Source organism: Triticum urartu, chromosome 2A (assembly GCF_056163025.1).
Source record: "Triticum urartu cultivar PI428250 chromosome 2A, HENAU_Tu73, whole genome shotgun sequence".
Lineage (NCBI taxonomy): Eukaryota > Viridiplantae > Streptophyta > Magnoliopsida > Poales > Poaceae > Triticum > Triticum urartu.
This window is the reverse complement of record NC_141874.1, coordinates 711,412,798-711,434,122: the sequence shown is the minus strand read 5'-3', so window position 1 is coordinate 711,434,122 and position 21,325 is coordinate 711,412,798. Positions and strand designations below refer to the sequence as shown.

Below are 21,325 nucleotides of genomic sequence, written 5' to 3'. Positions count from 1 at the left end.
ATATAACCTATGCCAACATAATAGCACAGGAACGCAGGGGAAACCGGCGGCATGTGCCGGCGTCCAGGGTGACCTGGTGCGGTATTGTAGCGGTGTCATGGGGAGGATCGCCCGTAGTCAGGCCCCGGAGATGTTGATGAACCTCGTTAACAAATCTCGGTGTCGTACTCGTGTGATTGCATGGTTCTCGGATGATAACGGTATGTCTCGGATTTCTTCTAACATCGGCCACCTTGACATGCTTGTTGTTAATCAGTCATGCTACACACGTAATTCAGTTGTGTTAGACAAATTTTCTAGTGGTAATCCAGTCATCTAAACAGGCCACTTGGGCGGATCCATGGCGTGCTGCAAGGTTCCCGTGCTGCCGCCGAACGCGACTCGTCGCTGGTGCTTGGGTTGGATCTATGCATGACGTTGGGGTTGGGTTTGACAGGGAGTGCAAGAGAGCTCGTGTTGCAAAGCGCCGAGCACAACACGTGCATTGCTGCAAAGGCTGCCGCACCTGAAGGCTCGCTGGGGAGAGATCGGACAGTTGTCCCGCGCTCCATCCAACAAGTGGTCGATCTTCTAGAATTATGGGTTCCTATAAAATAATGAAATTGAGAGTTATTGGTTAAATAAACACCCGTCCTCTCATTTGCTTGTAGTCCCTAGTTTCTTTTTTACTTCATGTATGAAGATTTGTTTGAAGTCAAACTACACAAACTTTGACCAAATTTATAGTTAAAAATATCAACATCTAGAATGCTATATTGTCAATGTTGATATTATTTCCTATATAAAGTTCGTCATACTTTATGAAGTTTGACTTCACACAAATTTTATATGCGGACACAAAAAACAAAGGAAGTACCATAGAATCCCTAACTCTAGCTAAAAAACCCGGATGTGATAACTGGCGAAAGGTCGCGAGGAGGTCCATCCCAGCGAACGCCTTCCCCACCATTGCACGTATCTTGGCGCAAGACTGATCAACTGGAGCCGTTCGCTGTTTCTCGGTTCCTAGCGAAAATTTTCTTTTTTGTTTCCTCCAGAAAGTGCAGGACCAAGGTGCGCGAGCATGGGTTCGAACTCGCAACCTCCTGCGTATGAGGCAGGGGCACTTACCCCTTGACTAAAGTTGCGGGTTGTTAACACCTGCGTTTAAACTATGAAAATTTGATTTTTTGACAGATAATTTTTGTTTTAAATTTGATTATTCATTTGAACTATTTTTTTTCCAAAAATAAGGTTTTTTTTTCATTTTTAAAAGAAAAAAAATCTGTTTTGAAAGAGGTTTTTTTTTCTAAACTTTCCATGTGCAATTTTTTATTATGGGTAGCCTGACTTTTTTTTAACCATGGCATTTTTTGTCTTCCAAAACATGAAACTTATTCATGGAAATTTTTGAATTGTTTTTTTTACATTCTCATGTGGCAATTTATTATTAATGTTATTATTAATAGCATGCATTTTTAATAATTAATAAAATGGAAATTATTATTATTATTATTAAGATAGAATGGAATTTTTATTATTAAGAGGAGGGACATTTTTTTTACAAAAAACTTATTCAGGCAATGGCCAATTTATTGGATTTATCTAAAAATTAATTTTGTAAAGTATTGCATGGTATTTTTTTTATAAAATAGAGCATGACAGTTGTAAACTACTCCCTCTTTAAAGAAATATAAGAGCGTTTAGATCACTACTTTATATTAGTTTACGGAGGAAGTATATTTTTCTTGTACGAGTTTTTTCACATTTTTTTGTTAATGGCATTTTTTTGTGGAAAAACTGCTATTTGGGCCTAGCCCATTTTTTTCATACACAATGGGCCAGGATCGACCCCTTGGCGGATCGACCCCAAGGGTCCCCAGAAAAAATCCCTAGCTGCCGAAGAAAAAGAGCGCAGCGGCGGTGAAGAGAAAGATGAGTGGTCGCCGCCCTTGTGTGATGGATCCACTAAGAACTGGCAACTGATCCGAGCTGGAGCCGATAGGATTCGTGGGTGTCATGGGGATCGGATCAGGGAAGCGCAATGGCATCTCCCTCAGGAAAGCTGAAGTTGCTCCTGCCAAAGGGCTCCTATCCGGACCCGGATAGCTGATCGTGGGGATGTTCAACTTCGACTAGGAATCAACCGTGAGGCGGATAGGAAAGACGGCCACAAGATTGCGGCCCTCCGCTGCAAAGTCGAGGTTGCTCCAGGATAAAGATCCAAGAGAAAGAAGTGTGCACGTTGCCCTTGTGCGATGGAGCCGGTAAGAAGCGGCGACGGATCCGGCGAGCTGATCGGGATCGGATCCGGGAAGCGGAAGGGGGTCGGATCCGGGAAACGCAAGGGCATCGTATCAGGGAAGCGCACGGGCATCTCCTCAGAAACGCTGAAGTTGCTCCTCGCAGAGGCGTTGAAAACCAGGGCAAAGAATCAGATATCGAGTCGGTTGAGGAATATCGACGACCAAGGCCAGCGGATCCAGGCGCTGCGGGAGTTTCAGGCGTGGATCATGCATCAGCATCCACAGTCGAGCATAGACGCGCCGATGCAGACCGAGAAGAGCGAGGGAATCGAAGATCTGGGCAAGCTGGTCGACACTCTCGCCGGAGAGATATCGAGTTCGATGGTGGTGGAATTTGCACTTCGAGAAAAAGAAAAGAAAGTGGAGCAGGAAGAGAAGCTCGTTTGCGCATTAGATTCGTGCTCCGAGGAGATCCGTGATCTGTGGGAAAACTTCCCAAGATACGAGCACGATCTCGCCCTTCTCTCCAAAGTGCAGTCAATCTCTGCAAGTATCGATATGCTTCGGAGACTGGAACCGGAGCTTGACATCAAACTGAGATCGATGGAGGTGAAGACTGAGGAGGAGGAGATCAGCAGGGATGATCTTGATTGCAAACTGGGATCGATGGAGCTGAAGGTTGATGAGGAGGAGTTGAGCAAGGATGAAGAAGCAAAATCCGAATCAATAGCAGCCGGGATGGTGGTCGAGGGATTGCAAGCCTACCGTAGCTGCTGGGAGTCGTTATGGCGCCCTGCGAGGAGTTTCGAGGACATGAGTAAGTAAACAACTACTTACACACATGCTTTTCGGTTTTCACCTTGATCGTCTTTACAGTTAGTTTGTTTTTCTACTTGCTCCAGCTGCACTTTTCACTATGCAAGCAAACCTAATTGCATCCACTCTATAACCTCTGAACCCTTCGTTCAGTAACTAGAGAATGTTTTCTTTCAAAATAACTAGAGAATGTTTGCATTGCAGATATATATAAGTACTTGATCTATATTCAATTGACTCGATCTAATAGAGAGTATATTATTTTTTCTACCTTTCAAAATTCATTATAACAAATAAATTGGCTACTGTAAACTCAACATATTTAGCCTTACAATAAATGAAATAAGACACGCATAGTGTCTTACACGTAGCAAAAAGATCCATGTACATACAGAAAAGTCTGAAGAGGGTTGACTGAAATAAGTTTATAGGGACACGACATATTTTGTTGTGCAAATTATTGTTGAGGTAGCAAAATTCGATTGAGCTGCACAGGTTTCCTGCATCACATCAAAACAGGCGCCACATTACTGGACCTTCACTGTGTTTGTTCATCTTCATCATCCATGAACTCCAAAAACCACACGCGGACAGGCCCTGCTGGGGCACTCCACACACACACTCCTCGGCCCGCCACCGAAACCCGTTATTGCGAACTTTAGGAACGTTTTGTCTAGCAAATGTTCATGGAAAATTACCTGTGAAACCATGATCTTCCTGAAGATCCAACTATTAGTTCATCCTTTTACAGCACCCTCACACATTACAGTAGGTAAATTCAGTCATCAGTTCCTAGGCAGCCACCATCCAACAGGAACAAAGAGCAATGGAAGATAGACGACTACACAGAATGACATTTATAAAAAAACAAAAAGCAGAATTTCCTAAGACATCAGCCCTTGTGGACTGATGTACTCTGCAACAGTACATACAAACTAAAAAACACTTGATAAACGATGACAGTGAAGTTGTATGAGAGTGACTAATACAAAGACTAAAAGGACAAAAAAGAAGAAGAAGAGGGAAACAAACTACATGAACCAGGGTGCTTTCCTTATATCCATCCTGTGATAGGACCCCAAAAGATATAGATCATTCAGCTGAACCCCATATCAACCTATCAAAGCACATTGTATCCTCAATGTAGGCATACATCAGAGCGGATAAAGTAGAATTGCAACTGAATGTCAGCATATAATTTTGCATAACTGCAATAACATTGGCACAGCAGTTAAAAACATTGAGTTGATTGCTTCATTTGTGAACTTGAAGGAAAAAGAGAAGGCTCTCAATCGATTTAAGAGTTATTTTACGAAAATAAACAAAGGCCACTATACCAATCTGAGTGTATATTATGCACCATTCCGTTACATTGCGATACTTTCTTTATTATAAAGGAACAGAAAATCACAAACAAAAACAACCCTATGGTTGCCCACGCCTTGTTTTCTGAACATGTGGGTCCGAGTCTACTTGTTGTTCATGGATTATATAGCTTAAAGCGCCTGTTTCATTGTCTAACTATAGCTGAAACTTGAGAAGGTAAATAGTTTACATTTGGTAGCAGTAATCAAAGATTTTGAAATGTGTATTTTCCTAGCTGAAAAGTAATGTTGGCAAGAGAACTTGAAAATAGCATTGTAGATTGCAAAGCTACGCATCAGTGTACTTAAATAAGGGGATGCTATAGGACAAATGCCGGGAAGATTGTACTCGATACTTACACAGAATTTGTAGACTCACTAAAAGCTGTACCTTCCACATAGGCAACAGAAGTTTAATTAGTATTTATAAATTATATTAAGTATTATTCTTTCTTAAGCCTTATTCTACTTGCTCCCATTGCACTTTCACTATGCAAGCAACATAGTTCCATTCATTCTTTAACATTAGTTCTATAATTAGGGGAGGGATTTTCCTTTGTATGTAACCAAACTGGTACAGGGGACCTCATGCTCAGTTTGTAGTTGTTTAATTTCTAACTAACACTTCATTGGCATGCAGCGTTAGCGAGTTCCATGCTCTTTACTCACTGCACACCAGGCCGTATGCCAAGAAATGCCATCGTTGGGAGCACCTTGCAGATCTACTCAATTAAGGTTGCAGAAATACACGGCTTTGAGAGCCCCCTGAAGGTGTACGGTGTGGTTGCTGCCCGAGACACAGTGGACAGCAGTCGTAACCCAATCTTCCTTCGTCCAAGAAATGGCTGTCAAATCCTCAATCTGCAGGTATGTATGGTTATTCAACTATTTTTCTGGACATCTTTGTCGCTGTTGATTAGTTCATGACAACTGATGATGCTTGCAGGAGCCCTTTCTACACTTAACTGGCCCATGTCGTGCAATTGTGTCTATGAACCCTGTTGACATTGAGATAGAGCTGAAACTAAAGGGGGCAACCAAGTCCGAGGACAGGATATTGATCAGCAAAGTCTATCACTACAATGGTGAAAGGTTAGGTACATATCTCGTCGGCGACATGCATTGTGGGATAGAATTATGCTTTCAGCAACTTGAGCAGTCCATTCAGGCCACAATCTCGCGTGTTCGGATTGTTGAAAGGGACTCAGCGCCTTTTCCGCATGGTGGCCGAGTTGCGTGCTTCTCGCTACCTCACGAGCAATCCGAAGAAATTGTGCTGCTTGACACAAAAGGTGGAAATGCCAATGGGGAAACACCGTTGTTTTGAGCTGTCCAGAAAGGTTGTCTCTGTAGAATTAGAAGGGAAGCTCAAAGTTATGATTCAAGCATATGCACCATCTGGTGAAATCACCGGCGGTCATGTCCTCTTCACACCACAAAAGTGCGGCGCAACTAAAGGTATCTGTCATCTTGGTGAAACTGCGGTGGAGGTTACCGTTGCTTGGTCGCTCCTCCCCTCGCCGAAGGAGACCTTACCATGTCCATTGCCTGTAGACAGGATTTGTTAGGAGATGGCTATATTTTGAATGATTATGTGTGCACTTTGACTTGTGCATTTAATCTTTTGTGTGGAAAGTTGGTGCTTCGATGGTGTACTAATTATTTGTGAAAGCTAAGATATTGTATGCAAGCATCAATTTCTTCATCAGCTACACATTCATCTTGTCTTGTGTGAAAACAAACCAATTCGTGTGTGTGTGTGTGTGTGTGTGGAAACACGGAGTAGTATTATCATCATCGAGTCCTACCGTTTTCCTATTTATTCTCATCTCTGGCTCTGAGATACAATCTACACTCTACTAAGCTTCCTGATAGCCTCCACGATGAATTTCTTGATCACCTTGGCAGATGTATTTCTTGCATTTCGATGCAAATGCTGTGGATTCTGCTTAATTTTCTTCAATGGACGGCAACAAAGCAGAATTTAGTTCTGAGTCAAAGTAGCATAATTTTCTGAAACAACACTACACCAGTATGTACAGTGTGTTCTATGTACCCATGTTGATTTAAAAATAAGGATGTGGATAAAAACTTTTAGACAAAAAAAAAGATGTGGATAACGAGCTATGAGTTCATTTGGCTACGAGCCTCATTTGTGCCATTTAAATTCTTCATAATCCTTCCTATACAAAACTGATCCAAGCCTGTGGATGTGGAACACACGCATGTACGTACCTGCCCTATTGTCATCCCAACAGATATGAGACCACTGAACGAACATTCCCCCTCTTTTTTCTCGGCATGCTCTGACAAACACCGGAGAGTTAGTTGGTTGCCAAGTGGCAAACAGCTTGCATTCCGGAAGGAGCAAAATCCACATCGCAAGGCCCACTGCTGTGGATGTGGTGACGACGGACTAATTTGTCCTGTCGACAAAAGGTTGTGACCTTCCTTTGAAGAAAGGAGAGGATCTTTTGACAATTCATAGAACGGAAAATAGTTTTCTGGACGTTTATGTTAACTCTAGATTCGTGTTTTTTGACCTTTGGATTGCACGTGGCTGATCCTAGATTTCCATAGGTTGGTTAATCAAATAAGTGGTCCAAGGGATGCAAACTAATACACAGGAGAAAAGCAGAGGGTATCTTAGAAACAGATAAGCCCCTGGACTAAATTGCTAGTACTAGAATTTGCACATGGAACAAATTTCTGGGCGGCCGCTTGAGAGTCAATCTGGCTGACCTGAAAGCACCAGCTACCTGGACAAAACAGGGCACCAGTTGAAGTAACTAAGCCAGATGCTGCCCTCTTGGGTTAGAGGACTCCGCAAAAGTCGCAAATCCGCAAAATTCCGGCGAATATACGGGCTTTTCTGGTCAGCATAGAGCTCGTATACTCGCCCGGCCCGTAATTTGTTTTACCGCGGCCCACAAACCGCCCCCCCCCCCCCCCAAGCAGTATATCTACGGGTTCGCGGTGCATTTGCGGGTCGAAACCCTATCCCCCCGTCATCGCGTCTCTCCACAATTCCCCACTCCTCTCCTCACATTTCTCGCCGCCGGTGAGCCCCTTCCGCCTCCGGCCGCCATGTGAGGTCGCATGTGGAGCTCTGGCCACGGCTCCGGAAGCAGCTCCGGCGGGGGCGGCGACCCCGAGCGCGAGCGGCGTGTCCGCTCGGACGGTGCGGGGCAAGGAATTGGACAAACAGGGGCCTCTTGCCGCCGCCGAGCTTCCTCGTCCGCGAGACGGAGGAATACGACCGTCGGCACGGGCGTACACCCTCCTCGGCCGCGGGCTCATCCTCCGCCGCGAGTTCTTCCCATGCCACGAGCTCTTCCTCTTCCGGCGCGAGCCTTCTTCCCATGAAGAGAGAGTGGTCGGAGGAGCCGGAGGAGATCGAGGTCGTCGCCGTCAAGCAGGAGCCCGAGGAGATCGGGAGCCGCGATGTCATCAGACCCGAGGACTTCGCCGCCGATGTCGACGCGATCGCGGCCGCCATTGCCGAACGCAGCTTGCACGAGGAGGCGGAGCGCTGGCGCCACCACGAGGAGCTCGAAGACCTCGTGTTCCAGCAGGCGGTCGCGGCAAACCTTGCCGCCAAGGAGAAGGACGACGAGTAGAGGCACATCCGCGAGGAGCAGAAGGAGAAGTACATCGACCTCCGCAGCTCCGACGAGGAGGATTGAGCTCCTCCACCGTGTCGTCTATGGCCGCGAGCTCGGCGCCGTGAGATCCCCACCCCCTCTAGTACTAGTAGTGAATGTAGTATGTAGTATGAACTAGTGTTTGTAATGAATTAGTGTTTGATGATGTAGTATATGTAGTATGTGATGAACTACTACGGTTGCAATTTCTTTCGCGAAACTTTTTTTTTTCAGATTATGCAGTTTCATATACGGTTTTTGTTTGGCTACATACGTTTTCGACCCGCAAACGAGATCTTCGTCGAACTACAAACGCATTTTGTAGGGTCTGCTAGAGATGTTCTTATTTTGGTCACCAGGGCATCAGGCCAAGTTGGGGCAGCGGCCATGCCACCCGCAAGTGGGTGGACTCGTACACTGACCGGACCATGAAGTTTCTGCCCATTAGCGAAATATTCTCTCCGTCTAAAAATAAATACTTCTCCATCCGAAAATATTTATCAGACAAATGGATCCTTGATTTAGTGCTCTAGACTCGTGCGTTTTGACCTTTGGATAAGCCCTGAGATTGCACGTGGTTGATTCTGCATCGGTTAAAAATTGGTTCAGGTACATGAGATACAACCTACAAATAAGCAAGCGAAAGGCATCTTGGAAACAGACAATCCTCTTGGATCAAATGGTAGACATCACGAGTGGAACAAATTCCCGGCCGCTCGAGTCAATCTAGCTAACCAGAAAGCACCAACTACATGTGGACAAAACAGAGCATCAGATGCTGCCGTCTTGGGTTATTTTAGTCACCTGGGCATCAGGATCAGGCCAGATGCTGGGGCGGCGACGTACACTGACCGGACCATATAGGACTGAAAAAAAAGCTCGAATCTCGCGAGCTAAACGAGTAGCTCGTGACTCGGCTCGAATCGACTCGAACTCGAAGAATAACGAGTCGAGCTAAGTTTTAGTTTAAGATCGTTTATAGACCAAGTTAAACGAGCCAATCTCACGAGTAACTTGTTAGGCTCGGTATAAAAAATCAGCCACTCTCAATACAAAAAAAGATAAGCCACTCAGCACCCTACGTTCCAGACGCACAACACAAGGCCCAGCCATTGAAGACCCACCCGCCTAGGAGACTCATGCATTACAAGAAAATTACAATTGTTTAGTGATATATATGTTTAATATACACATAATCATTTTTTATCATTTTGAGGGTTTTATGTTCATATCTTTAACGAGCTTAACAAGCTAAACGAGCCAGTTCGTGAGTTATACGAGTCGAGTCAATCTTGGGTTTAAGCTCGTTATAGTAACGAGTCGAGTCGAGCTAGCTCGTTAACGAAACGAGCTCTAACGAGTCGAGCCGAGCTGGTTCGACTCGGCTCGAATTCCGAACCGAGCTGGTCCGACCATAAGATTTCCGTCCATTAGCCAAAAATGTTAATTTGCAGTGGCAAACCCCTGGGGATTGGCCAATCCCCTGACCTAACCATCAACCACCTGGCTGACTAGCCAGTGTCCGTTATGCGCCTGACCAGTCTGTTGCTTTACCTAGCTTCATTAATCTTCTCTCCTCGACCAAGTGGACAAACATAAGCAATATAAACATCTACTCCCTCCGCTTCCTAAATACAAGGTCTTTTTAGATATTTCAATATAGACTACATACAGAACAAAATAAGTAAATCTACGCTCTAAAATATGTCCATATACACATATATGTAGTTCATATTGAAATATTTAAAAAGACTTGTATTTTGAAACGAATGGAGTATATAATGTTGAACTATATTGCCCATCTCTTTTCATCAGTTCAGGTTGATGGGTAAACTGTTTAGGTGTACAAACTTGCAACCAAGAGGTTCAGGGTTCAAAACCTAATAAACGCCCGCTTCCACTGCCCACGTCTAAAGAAATATAGACGTGAGGGGAGTGTTGGAGTATAATGTCCGGCCCTCTCTTATAGTTCGGACTTTCGAATGAGTTGGCTGAATTTCTGCCGGAGCTGAGCTGCTTCCCATAAAAATACTAGAGTTCAGCCAAGTTCTTTTCCGTGCATTTTGAGCACCGTGCCTCCGTCCTGGTTCTAAAACAACAAATCGGCAGCCCGTACGTTCGTCACACGCCAACTTAACCGTACTAGTGGCCTAGTATACATCCATCATGCTGTCAACCCTCTTAGACCAGGGTCCAAATCTCTCGCCTAGCATCCTCATTAATCTAATACTACAAGCAAGAGATTTAGGCATTGATTGAAGGACATATCATCGCCCTGATGAGCAAAGCTTGAGCCGGACATTATACTCCAACACTCTCCCTCACGTCTATGCTTCTTTGGAGCTATATGACGTGGGCAACGGAAGCGGGGGCGGGCCACAATTATTTATTGCGTTTACTGAGTTTTGAACCCTGAACCTGTTGGTTGTAAGTTTATGCACCTAATCAGTTCATCCATCAGACCGATCTAATGGAAAAGACTAGACAACACATTATACGTCAACACTCCCCTCACGTGTGGCTCCCTCGGGCCTAAACGTAGACCAAAAGTGGGCTGCAATTCAATTGCGTCAGCCGGGTCTTGAACTCAAGATCTCATGACTCTGATACCATGTACAAGTGCATGCTCTAGCCAATGCAACCAAAAGACTGATCTGAGATAAAGGGCCGGACATTATACTCCAACATATACTCATATGCATGGCTGCAATCATCACAATAATTGTAAATTATCCAGCTTGCGGACGGCTTAAATATTAAATCTCTTTCATGTGTACCTGAAAGCGGTGGCGAAGCTTTGTAGAGAGCAACCTGGGCCATTGCCCCCAACCCATGAGAAAGTTAGCAAATATCCCCTAGTATTCAGCCCATATGTCGAGTTAAAATCAGCCTAAAAGCATGTTTCTTCCTCCAGCCCATTTGCCCCTCCATAAATTCAGCCCAAGCTCCGCCACTGCCGGAAAGGACCAGCTAGGAAGTAATCAAGAGAAAATTCCAACTAAATCGGGCCCAAATAGCCTAATTTTTTTGCGGGAGAGCCTAATTAAAATGATAATGCTAAAGATATCTCATATACGTATATAGGACACGTCTCCCTCTCCCTAAAAAAAAAATAGGACATGTCTCCGTGGGAAGTCCCAGTACTTAGCATTACTTCGAACTAACCAAGAGCTGGCCTCCATACTCTTATAGTACATTATATCCATTAATTAATTTTTTACAAGTAAAGCACTAGGTCATCTTCTAAAATGGAAGCTAGCAATGTAGCTGATTTAAGTTCCATACGCATATGATCTAGCAATCCATGTTTTTCTTTTGAATAGTTTGGATTGCTTATAGTACTCTTTAATCTCTTCTTAGGCTTGCTTAAGTCTGATGTGATACGATCCCATATTTATTTTTGATGATATGGTAGCTGACTAGGCGGGTCAACCGGTTAAAACTACTCCAACTCACCAAAAACTGGTTTGAGGAGAGGGCAGGGTTGAAACTTGACCGGTATTGATAGTTCAAGGTGGTAACTTAGACGGTTTCATAGTTTATGGTTGATTCTTAGACAAATGTGACAGTTCAGGGTTGAAATATGAACTTTTTTTCCATTTACTGGTCCACTCATTTCTAGCATGCATTTTCCTCTGGTTAATAGGTTTTTCATATCAATGATGTTTACTGCTAACCATGGCCTTGAAATTCTATAACCCACACTCCCCCCCCCCACCAAAAAGAACACTATGAGGGCATCTCTATTTCGAGACCCTCATTTGTTTGATGGCATTTCAACCACATGTTCAAAAGCATCCCCTACATTAGTTTCTTTCTCTTTTACTTATTTGTACTCGACGCAAACTATATGCATACAACACATTCTAGCCTCGAGATAATATGGACATATATTCTACCACACCTAATTTATCAACATTTCAAAACTTAAAGTCATAATTCATTTTGAATTTGAAACACAAAGCATGGTAATTATCAAACACATGCTTCTTTTGGTTGGGTTTCTTGAGTAGCTTTTTGTAGGAAGAAGCTGAAACCCAGCCATACACATTTTTTGACCAGCTACAGAACCATGGTCCAAATTTGCTTCTAGTTATAGAGTCCATAAAGAAAGGTTATACAACCCATAGAGATCACCCAACGTAATACCGTACCAAAGTCATTGTTTTTCCAAGTGTCGGCTCTGGCCTTCCATTGTAACTACAACAAAATTGTCACATGAGCGCATGACACCAAACGAAGTGGTTTCCCCTTCTCCTTAATTCTGGTTCTCGCCCCGAGCTAGGAATACACCCACACCTAGGGATATAGATCCACCACGCCACGGCCCAAGTTCACATGACGCAATCGTTCCTTGGCTGTTGGATGCATCCATCGCAGACGGTAACACTCGTCGTCTCTCCGCCGACCCTAACCGACCCACCTGACCATGTTGCCTTCTTGCGATTCCTAATCAGGCCGCCTCCCATCACCACTAACCGCACTGTCTGCCTCCTATGAGCAAGTGCCTCCACTTACATACCATACGCATCGATCACCACTAATAATAGCACTAGTAGACTCCTACATCTTCTTCTGACCATCCATGACCACACAGTTGTTACCGACCAAATTCAGCCATCCAATGCCACACCACCATTCCCGGTGAGTGCTGCCGCCGCATGAATGTCCTGGTCATGCCTAGATTATAGATTTTGGAGTTTTTCCTTGATGCAAATTGGAAGTGTGTATATGTTTTCTTCATAACTAGAAAGGACAATAGACTAGGGAAGGTTATAGTCTTTCAATTTATTTCAGTTTCATAAATTCCTTCTATAGGACTAGGTGTGTTTCGACTCACGATGTTGATTTAATAGATTTTTACTTCATCTTTCTTCTCACATGCACTATAGTGTAAATATAATATACTTAATGCATATGTACATGTGCACACTGACACATTAGCTATTTTTATTACGCACATAAATTTGCTTTAGAAAGATTTAGAACAAAAAAACTAGGAGTTCACATGGGATCTAATGTTGCTTTATCAAAACTGGTCTTTTCACCCAAAGCTTCATTTCATATCCGCTTGGCCATGCTCGAGCATGTTTTGCAATGGCTTAGTATTCATGCTACAATCAGAAATGTCTAGTCACAATTGAGGAACACAATATCAAAATTTGAAAGCTTGGAACACTCTACGTAGATGCCTAAAAGAACTACATTTTTTGGCTTTAGATTGCTTGTCGATGGCTATGGGATCCTAATGCTTATGAAGTTTAAAGAAAACATGTCAACAAATTAATTATCTAATCGTATCATGGTATAAAGTAAAAGTGAAATAAATAAACTGGCTAGAAAGCAAAGGGAATCTGAAGCTTCAGAGTCAGGCATATATGAAGATGAAGGTGAGGCCGGGGTACATAAAGAGGTTAAGGACATGCTCAAGAGATTATATGAGGAGATGGATGAGAAAGTGTATAAGATATGCATGGCTAGAGATTATATCTAATTGGGAGGATCTAGTTGTAGAACTGATGCGGTGTTGATCTAAACAAATGACTTCTTTGAATCCTGAAAGTGATCACTGAAAGGTGTCATCAAACCAAAATTTAGACAAGGTAGGAATCAAAAAGTGTGTTGTAAGACTCGGTGCATGTACATTGAACCCACAACTTGTAGAAGACTCTGAAAGTTCATACACTATCTTTCTCAATTTTTGGTAATCAAGCATTCATAATTCTTAATGGTTAGGTATTTGCATCTAGAAAAAAATGTGTTATGATAATAACATATATTGGTAATTTTTGTTTGTAATTACTTGGCTAATGAGACACTTCATAATTTTTTTGTATTATGATATTATGGCATATAGCTTCTAAGGGGTTGTTGTCTTGCCTGTTTACACGGGATTTGCAAAACACCTACTTTAATAGTATCCCTCTATTTATAAAATATCATAACTCAAAAATTGACCATGGATGTTTCTTGTTTTTTTTCTGAAGCCCACCAGAATATTTATCCTTTTTAGCATTCATGCCAAATATGTACTATGTTGTAATATAGGAAAGGACAAAAATTTATATAATTTGTAGGAATAACCATTAACAAATTGTCTCACTGGTATAACATTAGAGCATGTATAATGGAGGTGCTTAAGAATTAAGAGGAGTGCTTACAGAGAGTAAAACCTTGAATTTTTGCCGCATCACATTCACCAGGTGTTTGTAGAGAGGGATCGTTGTTTCCTTTTGCTTGCGCTACTAGCAATTGTCATAAATGAAAATCACAAACACTGACCGAATCCCACGAGATCCGCCGGAGACAAACCTTCACATGCTACAAGAAAAAGACACTCTAAAGCATGTGGGTGTCCCATGATTATCCTCGACGTCTCTTGCACATGCCGGTGTATCATATGCTATATACCGAGATGAGATCAAGTCTACAAACATTAGTGGCAGAAACTTGCGCCTTCATATTTTCATGATTTCGAGCTTGGCGCCTGAGAATCAAGTTGACCAACATGTGCTCCCCGCTCTATTTTGAAAACAACAAATCGGTAGCCGTTCGTGACACGCATACCAGGTTAACCATCATCCAAATGTCTCATCAAAAATCCTCCTCAATCTAATCCTTCAAGTAAATGCTTTAGGCTTTGTTTTCTTGACACGTCAGCCATATAGTACTCAATGCGTGGCTCCAATAATTGCGACAACTATAAATTACCCAACTTCTGTTGATTAATTTAGCCCTCATTACAACACGACAACTAAGATATTTAAAAAAAATATCTCCTCACAGGAAAAGATAAGATATTAAATCGATAAGCCCCAACATCTAGCAATTAATACTAATCGCATGTACCTGAAAGGACCAACCAGGCCTTAAACAAGCGCAAATACCATCTAATCAAGGTCCAGATAGCCTTATTAAAAAGCTAAAGCTAGCTCTCTCATAGGACACGTCTCCCTTCAAAGTCCCAATACTTAGTAGTCCTTCGAACCCACCAAGGGCTGGCCTTCATGCTCTTATCACATTATATCCATTATTAATTTGTCCACATTATTAAAGTTTAGCAATTCGCCATGTTCTAAAATGGAAGCTAGTGATCAATCGAGGTGATAAAAGTTTCTCATGATTTAGCCAGCCTCTGAGTTGGCCGTCTTATGGTATATTTAAACTATATTTGAAACCATTTATATAATTGAAATCTTGATGAAAAGATCTTTCAAAAAGACCGTTATAGGATAAATTTTAGACTTGTTAATTTTGGTTGTTTTGCAAATTGATTAAAATTAAATTAATTTCACAAGTGATAACAAATGTATAAAAACATGTTTTAAATATTTTAAAAAAGTTTTCGGGTACTTCAAAATAATAATTTTAATTATTCAAAAGTGATTTTTATTAATGCACCAAAAATGTTTTCATATTTCAAAATTGTTTTTTGAACTGTTTCTAAAACATGTATCTCACATATTTCCATTAATGGTACTACAAAAATGATTTCTATTTCACTTTATTTTCAAATAATTTTTGCAACATATATCTCACTCATTACATTGCCTAGTTTAGTTTCACTTTTTTTTGACATATTTCACAGATCACATATTTCACTTTTTTGAAATATTTCTGAAACATGTATTCCACATATTTCACTTGTTTAACATACAACCCACTCATTTCTGTAGTTATTTTAGTTTTAATTTAATGATATATTTCACATATCACATATTTCACTTATTTGGAATATTCCTGGAACCTATATTTCACTTTTTCAAAAAAAAAATTGAAAGACATATCTTACTCATTTTAGTACATATTTCAATTTCACTTATTTTAAATACTTCGCAGATCACATATTTCACTTATTGGAAATATTTTCAGAAACATACACCTCAATAACTCCCCTGCATTTCAGTTTTTCCTATTTGAAATAGTTTGGAGATCACATATTTCACTTATTTGAAATATTTCACATATGAGAACTTTACCTATGTGAAATAAATGAAATATTCCGTATGTCCGGAAATACTTGTTGGGGAAATGGATGAAAATGGATGTATCTAGAAGTAAAATACGCCTAGATACATCCATATCTCTGATGAGTATTTCTGGAAAGAGGGAGTAAGTAACATATTTGAAATTCACTTCAAATCATATTTCACTTATTTCACATATCACAATATTCCCTTCACATATCATAACTGAAATATGTCAATGTTTCACTTTTTTATTTAATAGAAGCAGTGATCACAACATCAATTTTAGATCTTAACATGAATTTCAAAAATATAATTTATCGACCAAAATATTTCAGGAACTAAAATATGATAATAAGTAATATTGGACAATTGATTTAACTTAAATTGAAGTATTATTAGAACAATGAAAATAAAACTAGTCAAAATATACGCAAGATTGGTCATGTATTAAAAGTATTGTCGCCAGGAATTCAAATATATATACAAAATCAAAATTATACTAACAATTTGAAAGATAGCCATCATCTAAATCATTACAATGAAATAAAGATGCAAGAATTTTAGATAGGGAGAGAGAAGCTATAACTACGCATGTAACATACTATGTCTGCACACTCTCTTACCTTTATATTTTCTATGATAAAAGCTTACCAAAATACACATCTTGGGACCACTTTTACGGTATATGGGAGACTGTATTGTGTGTATAGTTTAGGGAAATAGACTGACAGATTTACCAAAAATATGTGCATGAATCTCCATGAATGGTACAAAGGTGAATCCTTAGCCTAACATACTTTTACCTTTTGATTTATTTTGTTATTAACTAGGCCGACTCCTCACATGCATGCCTTTTCCTTTGGTCAATAGTTGCTTCATGTTAGCTATCTTTACTTGCAACCATGGCCCTCAGATTCTACCCCCTGCCCCCCTGCTACCTCTTGAGCACTGCGTTGGATTTCCCCGAAGAGGAGAGGATGATGCAGGAAAGTAGCGTAAGTATTTCCCTCAGTTTTTGAGAACCAAGGTATCAATCCAGTAGGAGACTATGCTCGAGTCCCTTGTACCTACACAAAAACAATAGCTTAACGCAACCAACGCGCTTAGGGGTTGTCAATCCCTTCATGGTCACTTACGAAAGTGAGATCTGATAGAGATGATAAATAATATTTTTGGTATTTTTGGTATAGAGATGCAAAGTAAAAAGTAAAAGGCAAAGTAAAAGCAAAGCAATAATAAAGTGATGGAGATTGATATGATGAGAAAGAGACCCGGGGGCCATAGGTTTCACTAGTGGCTTCTCTCAAGAGCATAAGTATTCTACGGTGGGTGAACAAATTACTGTTGAGCAATTGACAGAATTGAGCATAGTTATGAGAATATCTAGGTATGATCATGTATATAGGCATCACGTCCGAGACAAGTAGACCGAAACGATTCTGCATCTACTACTATTACTCCACTCATCGACCGCTATCCATCATGCATCTAGAGTATGAAGTTAAAAACAAAGTAACGCCTTAAGCAAGATGACATGATGTAGAGGGATAGTTTCATGCAATATGATAAAAAACCCCATCTTGTTATCCTCGATGGCAACAATACAATACGTGCCTTGCTGCCCCTTCTGTCACTGGGAAAGGACACCGCAAGATCTAACCCAAAGCTAAGCACTTCTCCCATGGCAAGAACAACCAATCTAGTAGGCCAAACCAAACTGATAATTCGAAGAGACTTGCAAAGATAACCAATCATACATAAAAGAATTCAGAGAAGATTCAAATATTATTCATAGATAAACTGGATCATAAACCCACAATTCATCGGTCTCAACAAACACACCGCAAAAAGAAGATTACATCGAATAGATCTCCACAAGAGAGGGGGAGAACATTGTATTGGGATCCAAAAAGAGAGAAGAAGCCATCTAGCTACTAGCTATGGACCCGTAGGTCTGAAGTAAACTACTCACACTTCATCGGAGAGGCTTGGATGATGATGTAGAAGGACTCCGTGATCGATTCCCCTTCCGGCAGAGCTCCGCAACAGGCCCCAAGATGGGATCTCGTGGATACAAAAAGTTGCGACGGTGGAATTAGGTTTTTGGCTCCATATCTGATCGTTTGGGGGTACGTAGGTATATATAAGAGGAAGAAGTACGTCGGTGGAGCTTCGAGGGGCCCACGAGGCAGGGGGCGCGCCCTAGGGGGGGCGCCCCCCACCCTCGTGACCACGTCGTGGCTTTCTTGACGGGGGGGGGGGGGGGTCTGAGTCTCCCGGGTCTTATTTGATGAGAGAATCACGTTTCCGAAGATTTTATTCCGTTTGGACTCCGTTTGATATTCTGTTTCTCCGAAACACTGAAATAGGCAAAAAAACAACAATTCTGGGTTGGGCCTCCGGTTAATAGGTTAGTCCCAAAATAATATAAAAGTGGAAAATAAAGCCCAATATAGTCCAAAACAGTAGATAATATAGCATGGAGCAATCAAAAATTATAGATACGTTGGAGACGTATCACCCCCCAAATACCTTTTTGTTGGAGAACCTCTCTATCTTGAAATGCTCATTTGTTTGGCCGACATTTCAACCCCAACTTTGAAATCATCCTCCGTATTGGTTTCTCTCTCTTTTATTCGTCCATACTCCATGCAAACTATATACATACAACACCTTTTGGCCCCAAAGTAATTTGAACATATATATTCTATCACATATAATTCAAAAACATTTAAAAACATCGAAAACCATAATATTTTTTATTTGAAACACCAAGCATGGTAGTCATGAAACATAAGCTCTTTTTTATTGTGTTTTTTGAGAAAATTTTCGTAGGAGAAAAATCAAAACCCAAACAAACACGTTTTCAAACCAGCTACGGGATGATGGTCCAAATTTGCTTCTAGTTATAAAGCCATAAAGACAAGTTATACAATCCATAGAGATCTCCCAAGGTAATTCCGTACCGAAGTCATTGCTTTTCAAGTGTTGGCTTTGGCCTCCCATCGAAACTACGACAAAATTGTCACATGAAAGAACTGTTGGGGAATGTAGTAATTTCAAAAAAATTCCTACGCACACGCAAGATCATGGTGATGCATAGAAACGAGAGGGGAGAGTGTTGTCCACGTACCCTCGTAGACCGAAAGCGGAAGCGTTAGCACAACACGGTTGATGTAGTCGTACATCTTCACGATCCGACCGATCAAGTATCGAACGCACGGCACCTCCGAGTTCAGCACACGTTCAGCCCGATGACGTCCCTCGAACTCCGATCCAGCCGAGTGTTGAGGGAGAGTTTCGTCAGCACGATGGCGTGGTGATGATGTTGACGTTCTACCAACGCAGGGCTTCGCCTAAGCACCGCTATAGTATTATCGAGGTGGACTATGGTGGAGGGGGGCACCGCACACGGCTAAGAGATCAATGATCAATTGTTGTGTATTTAGGGTGCCCCCTGCCCCCGTATATAAAGGAGCAAGGGAGGGTGCATCCGACCAAGGGAGAGGGCGCGCCGGGAGGAGTCCTACTCCCACCGGGAGTAGGACCCCCCCTTTCCTAGTTGGATTAGGACTTGGGAGGGGGAAGGAGTGGAGGAGAAGAAGGAAAGGGGGGGCGCCGCCCCCCTCTCCTTGTCCTATTCGGACTGGGGGGGGGGAGGGGCGCGCGGCCCAGCCCTAGCCGCCTCTCCTGTCTTCCACCTAGGCCCACTAAGGCCCATTAGGTTCCCGGGGGTTCCGGTAACCTCCCGGTACTCCGGTAAAATCCCGATTTCACCCGGAACACTTCCGATATCCAAACATAGGCTTCCAATATATCAATCTTCATGTCTCGACCATTTCAAGACTCCTCGTCATGTCCGTGATCACATCCGGGACTCCAAAAAACCTTCGGTACATCAAAACATATAAACTCATAATATAACTGTCATCGAAACGTTAAGCGTGCGGACCCTACGGGTTCGAGAACTATGTGGACATGACCGATACACGTCTCCGGTCAATAACCAATAGCGGAACCTAGATGCTTATATTGGCTCCCACATATTCTACGAAGATCTTTATTGGTCAGACCGCATAACAACATACGTTGTTCCCTTTGTCATCGGTATGTTATTTTCCTGAGATTCGATCGTCGGTATCTCAATACCTAGTTCAATCTCGTTACCGGCAAGTCTCTTTACTTGTTCCGTAATACATCATCCCGCAAGTAACTCATTAGTTGCAATGCTTGCAAGGCTTAAGTGATGTGCATTATCGAGAGGGCCCAGAGATACCTCTCCGACAATCAGAGTGACAAATCCTAATCTTGAAATACGCCAACCCAACAAGTACCTTAGGAGACACCTGTAGAGCACCTTTATAATCATCCAGTTACGTTGTGAAGTTTGGTAGCACACAAAGTGTTCCTCCGGTAAACGGGAGTTGCATAATGTCATAGTTTTAGGAACATGTATAAGTCATGAAGAAAGCAATAGCAACATACTAAACGATCGTGTGCTAAGCTAACGGAATGGGTCATGTCAATCACATCATTCTCCTAATGAAGTGATCCCGTTAATCAAATGACAACTCATGTCTATGGTTAGGAAACATAACCATCTTTGATCAATGTGCTAGTCTAGTAGAGGCATACTAGTGACACTTGATACGTCCATTTTGCATCATGCTTTTGTATCGATATTTATTGCATTACGGGCTGTTATTTCACATTATGTCACAATACTTATGGCTATTCTCTCTTATTTTACAAGGTTTACATAAGGAGGGAGAATGCCGGCAGCTGGAATTCTGGGCTGGAAAAGGTGCAAATATTAGAGACCTATTCTGCACAACTCCAAAAGTCCTGAAACTCCACGGAATATCTTATAATAAATAATGAAAAATCCTCGCCAAAGATGAAGACCAGGGGCCCACACCCTGTCCACGAGGGTGGGGGCGCACCCCCTACCTCGTGGGCCCCCTGGTGGCTCTCCGATGACCATCTTCTGCTATATGAAGTCTTTCGTCGAGAAAAAAAGAAGAAGCAACCTTTCGGGACGAAACTCCGCCGCCACGAGGCGGAACCTTGGCGGAACCAATCTAGGGCTCCGGCAGAGCTGTTCTGCCAGGCAAACTTCCCCCCTGGAGGGGGAAATCATCGCCATCGTCATCACCAACGCTCCTCTCATCGGGAGAGGGCAATTTCCATCAACATCTTCACCAGCACCATCTCATCTTAAAACCCTAGTTCATCTCTTGTATCCAATTCTTGTCTCCAAGTCCGGGATTGGTGCTAGTAGGTTGCTAGTAGTGTTGATTACTCCT

The 21,325-nt window shown here is 42.1% G+C and overlaps 2 protein-coding genes across 2 annotated transcripts; one reads left to right on the top strand and one right to left on the bottom strand.

The window, feature by feature from the left end:
- The first annotated feature begins 1,899 nt into the window (after nt 1-1,899).
- LOC125534246 (uncharacterized) lies at nt 1,900-6,131 on the top strand. Its single transcript, XM_048697515.2, has 3 exons — nt 1,900-3,042; nt 5,046-5,272; nt 5,352-6,131. Exons 1-3 carry the CDS (start codon nt 2,238-2,240, stop codon nt 5,730-5,732), a joined length of 1,413 nt encoding a protein of 470 aa, XP_048553472.1. The 5' UTR covers nt 1,900-2,237; the 3' UTR covers nt 5,733-6,131.
- Nucleotides 6,132-7,368: 1,237 nt separating this feature from the next.
- Nucleotides 7,369-8,060, bottom strand: LOC147987036 (biotin/lipoyl attachment domain-containing protein). Its single transcript, XM_087540228.1, is given in 2 exon segments — nt 7,369-7,589; nt 7,592-8,060. Coding segments are annotated over 2 exon segments (690 nt in total).
- Nucleotides 8,061-21,325: the final 13,265 nt, after the last annotated feature.

Excerpts from the sequence above, each read along its gene's own strand:
- LOC125534246 (XM_048697515.2), top strand. The coding sequence starts at position 2,238 with ATGGAGCCGGTAAGAAGCGGCGACGGATCCGGCGAGCTGATCGGGATC. Across the intron at positions 3,043-5,045 it reads GAGGAGTTTCGAGGACATGA|CGTTAGCGAGTTCCATGCTC; the intron begins GTAAGTAAACAA and ends ATTGGCATGCAG. Across the intron at positions 5,273-5,351 it reads GTCAAATCCTCAATCTGCAG|GAGCCCTTTCTACACTTAAC; the intron begins GTATGTATGGTT and ends TGATGCTTGCAG.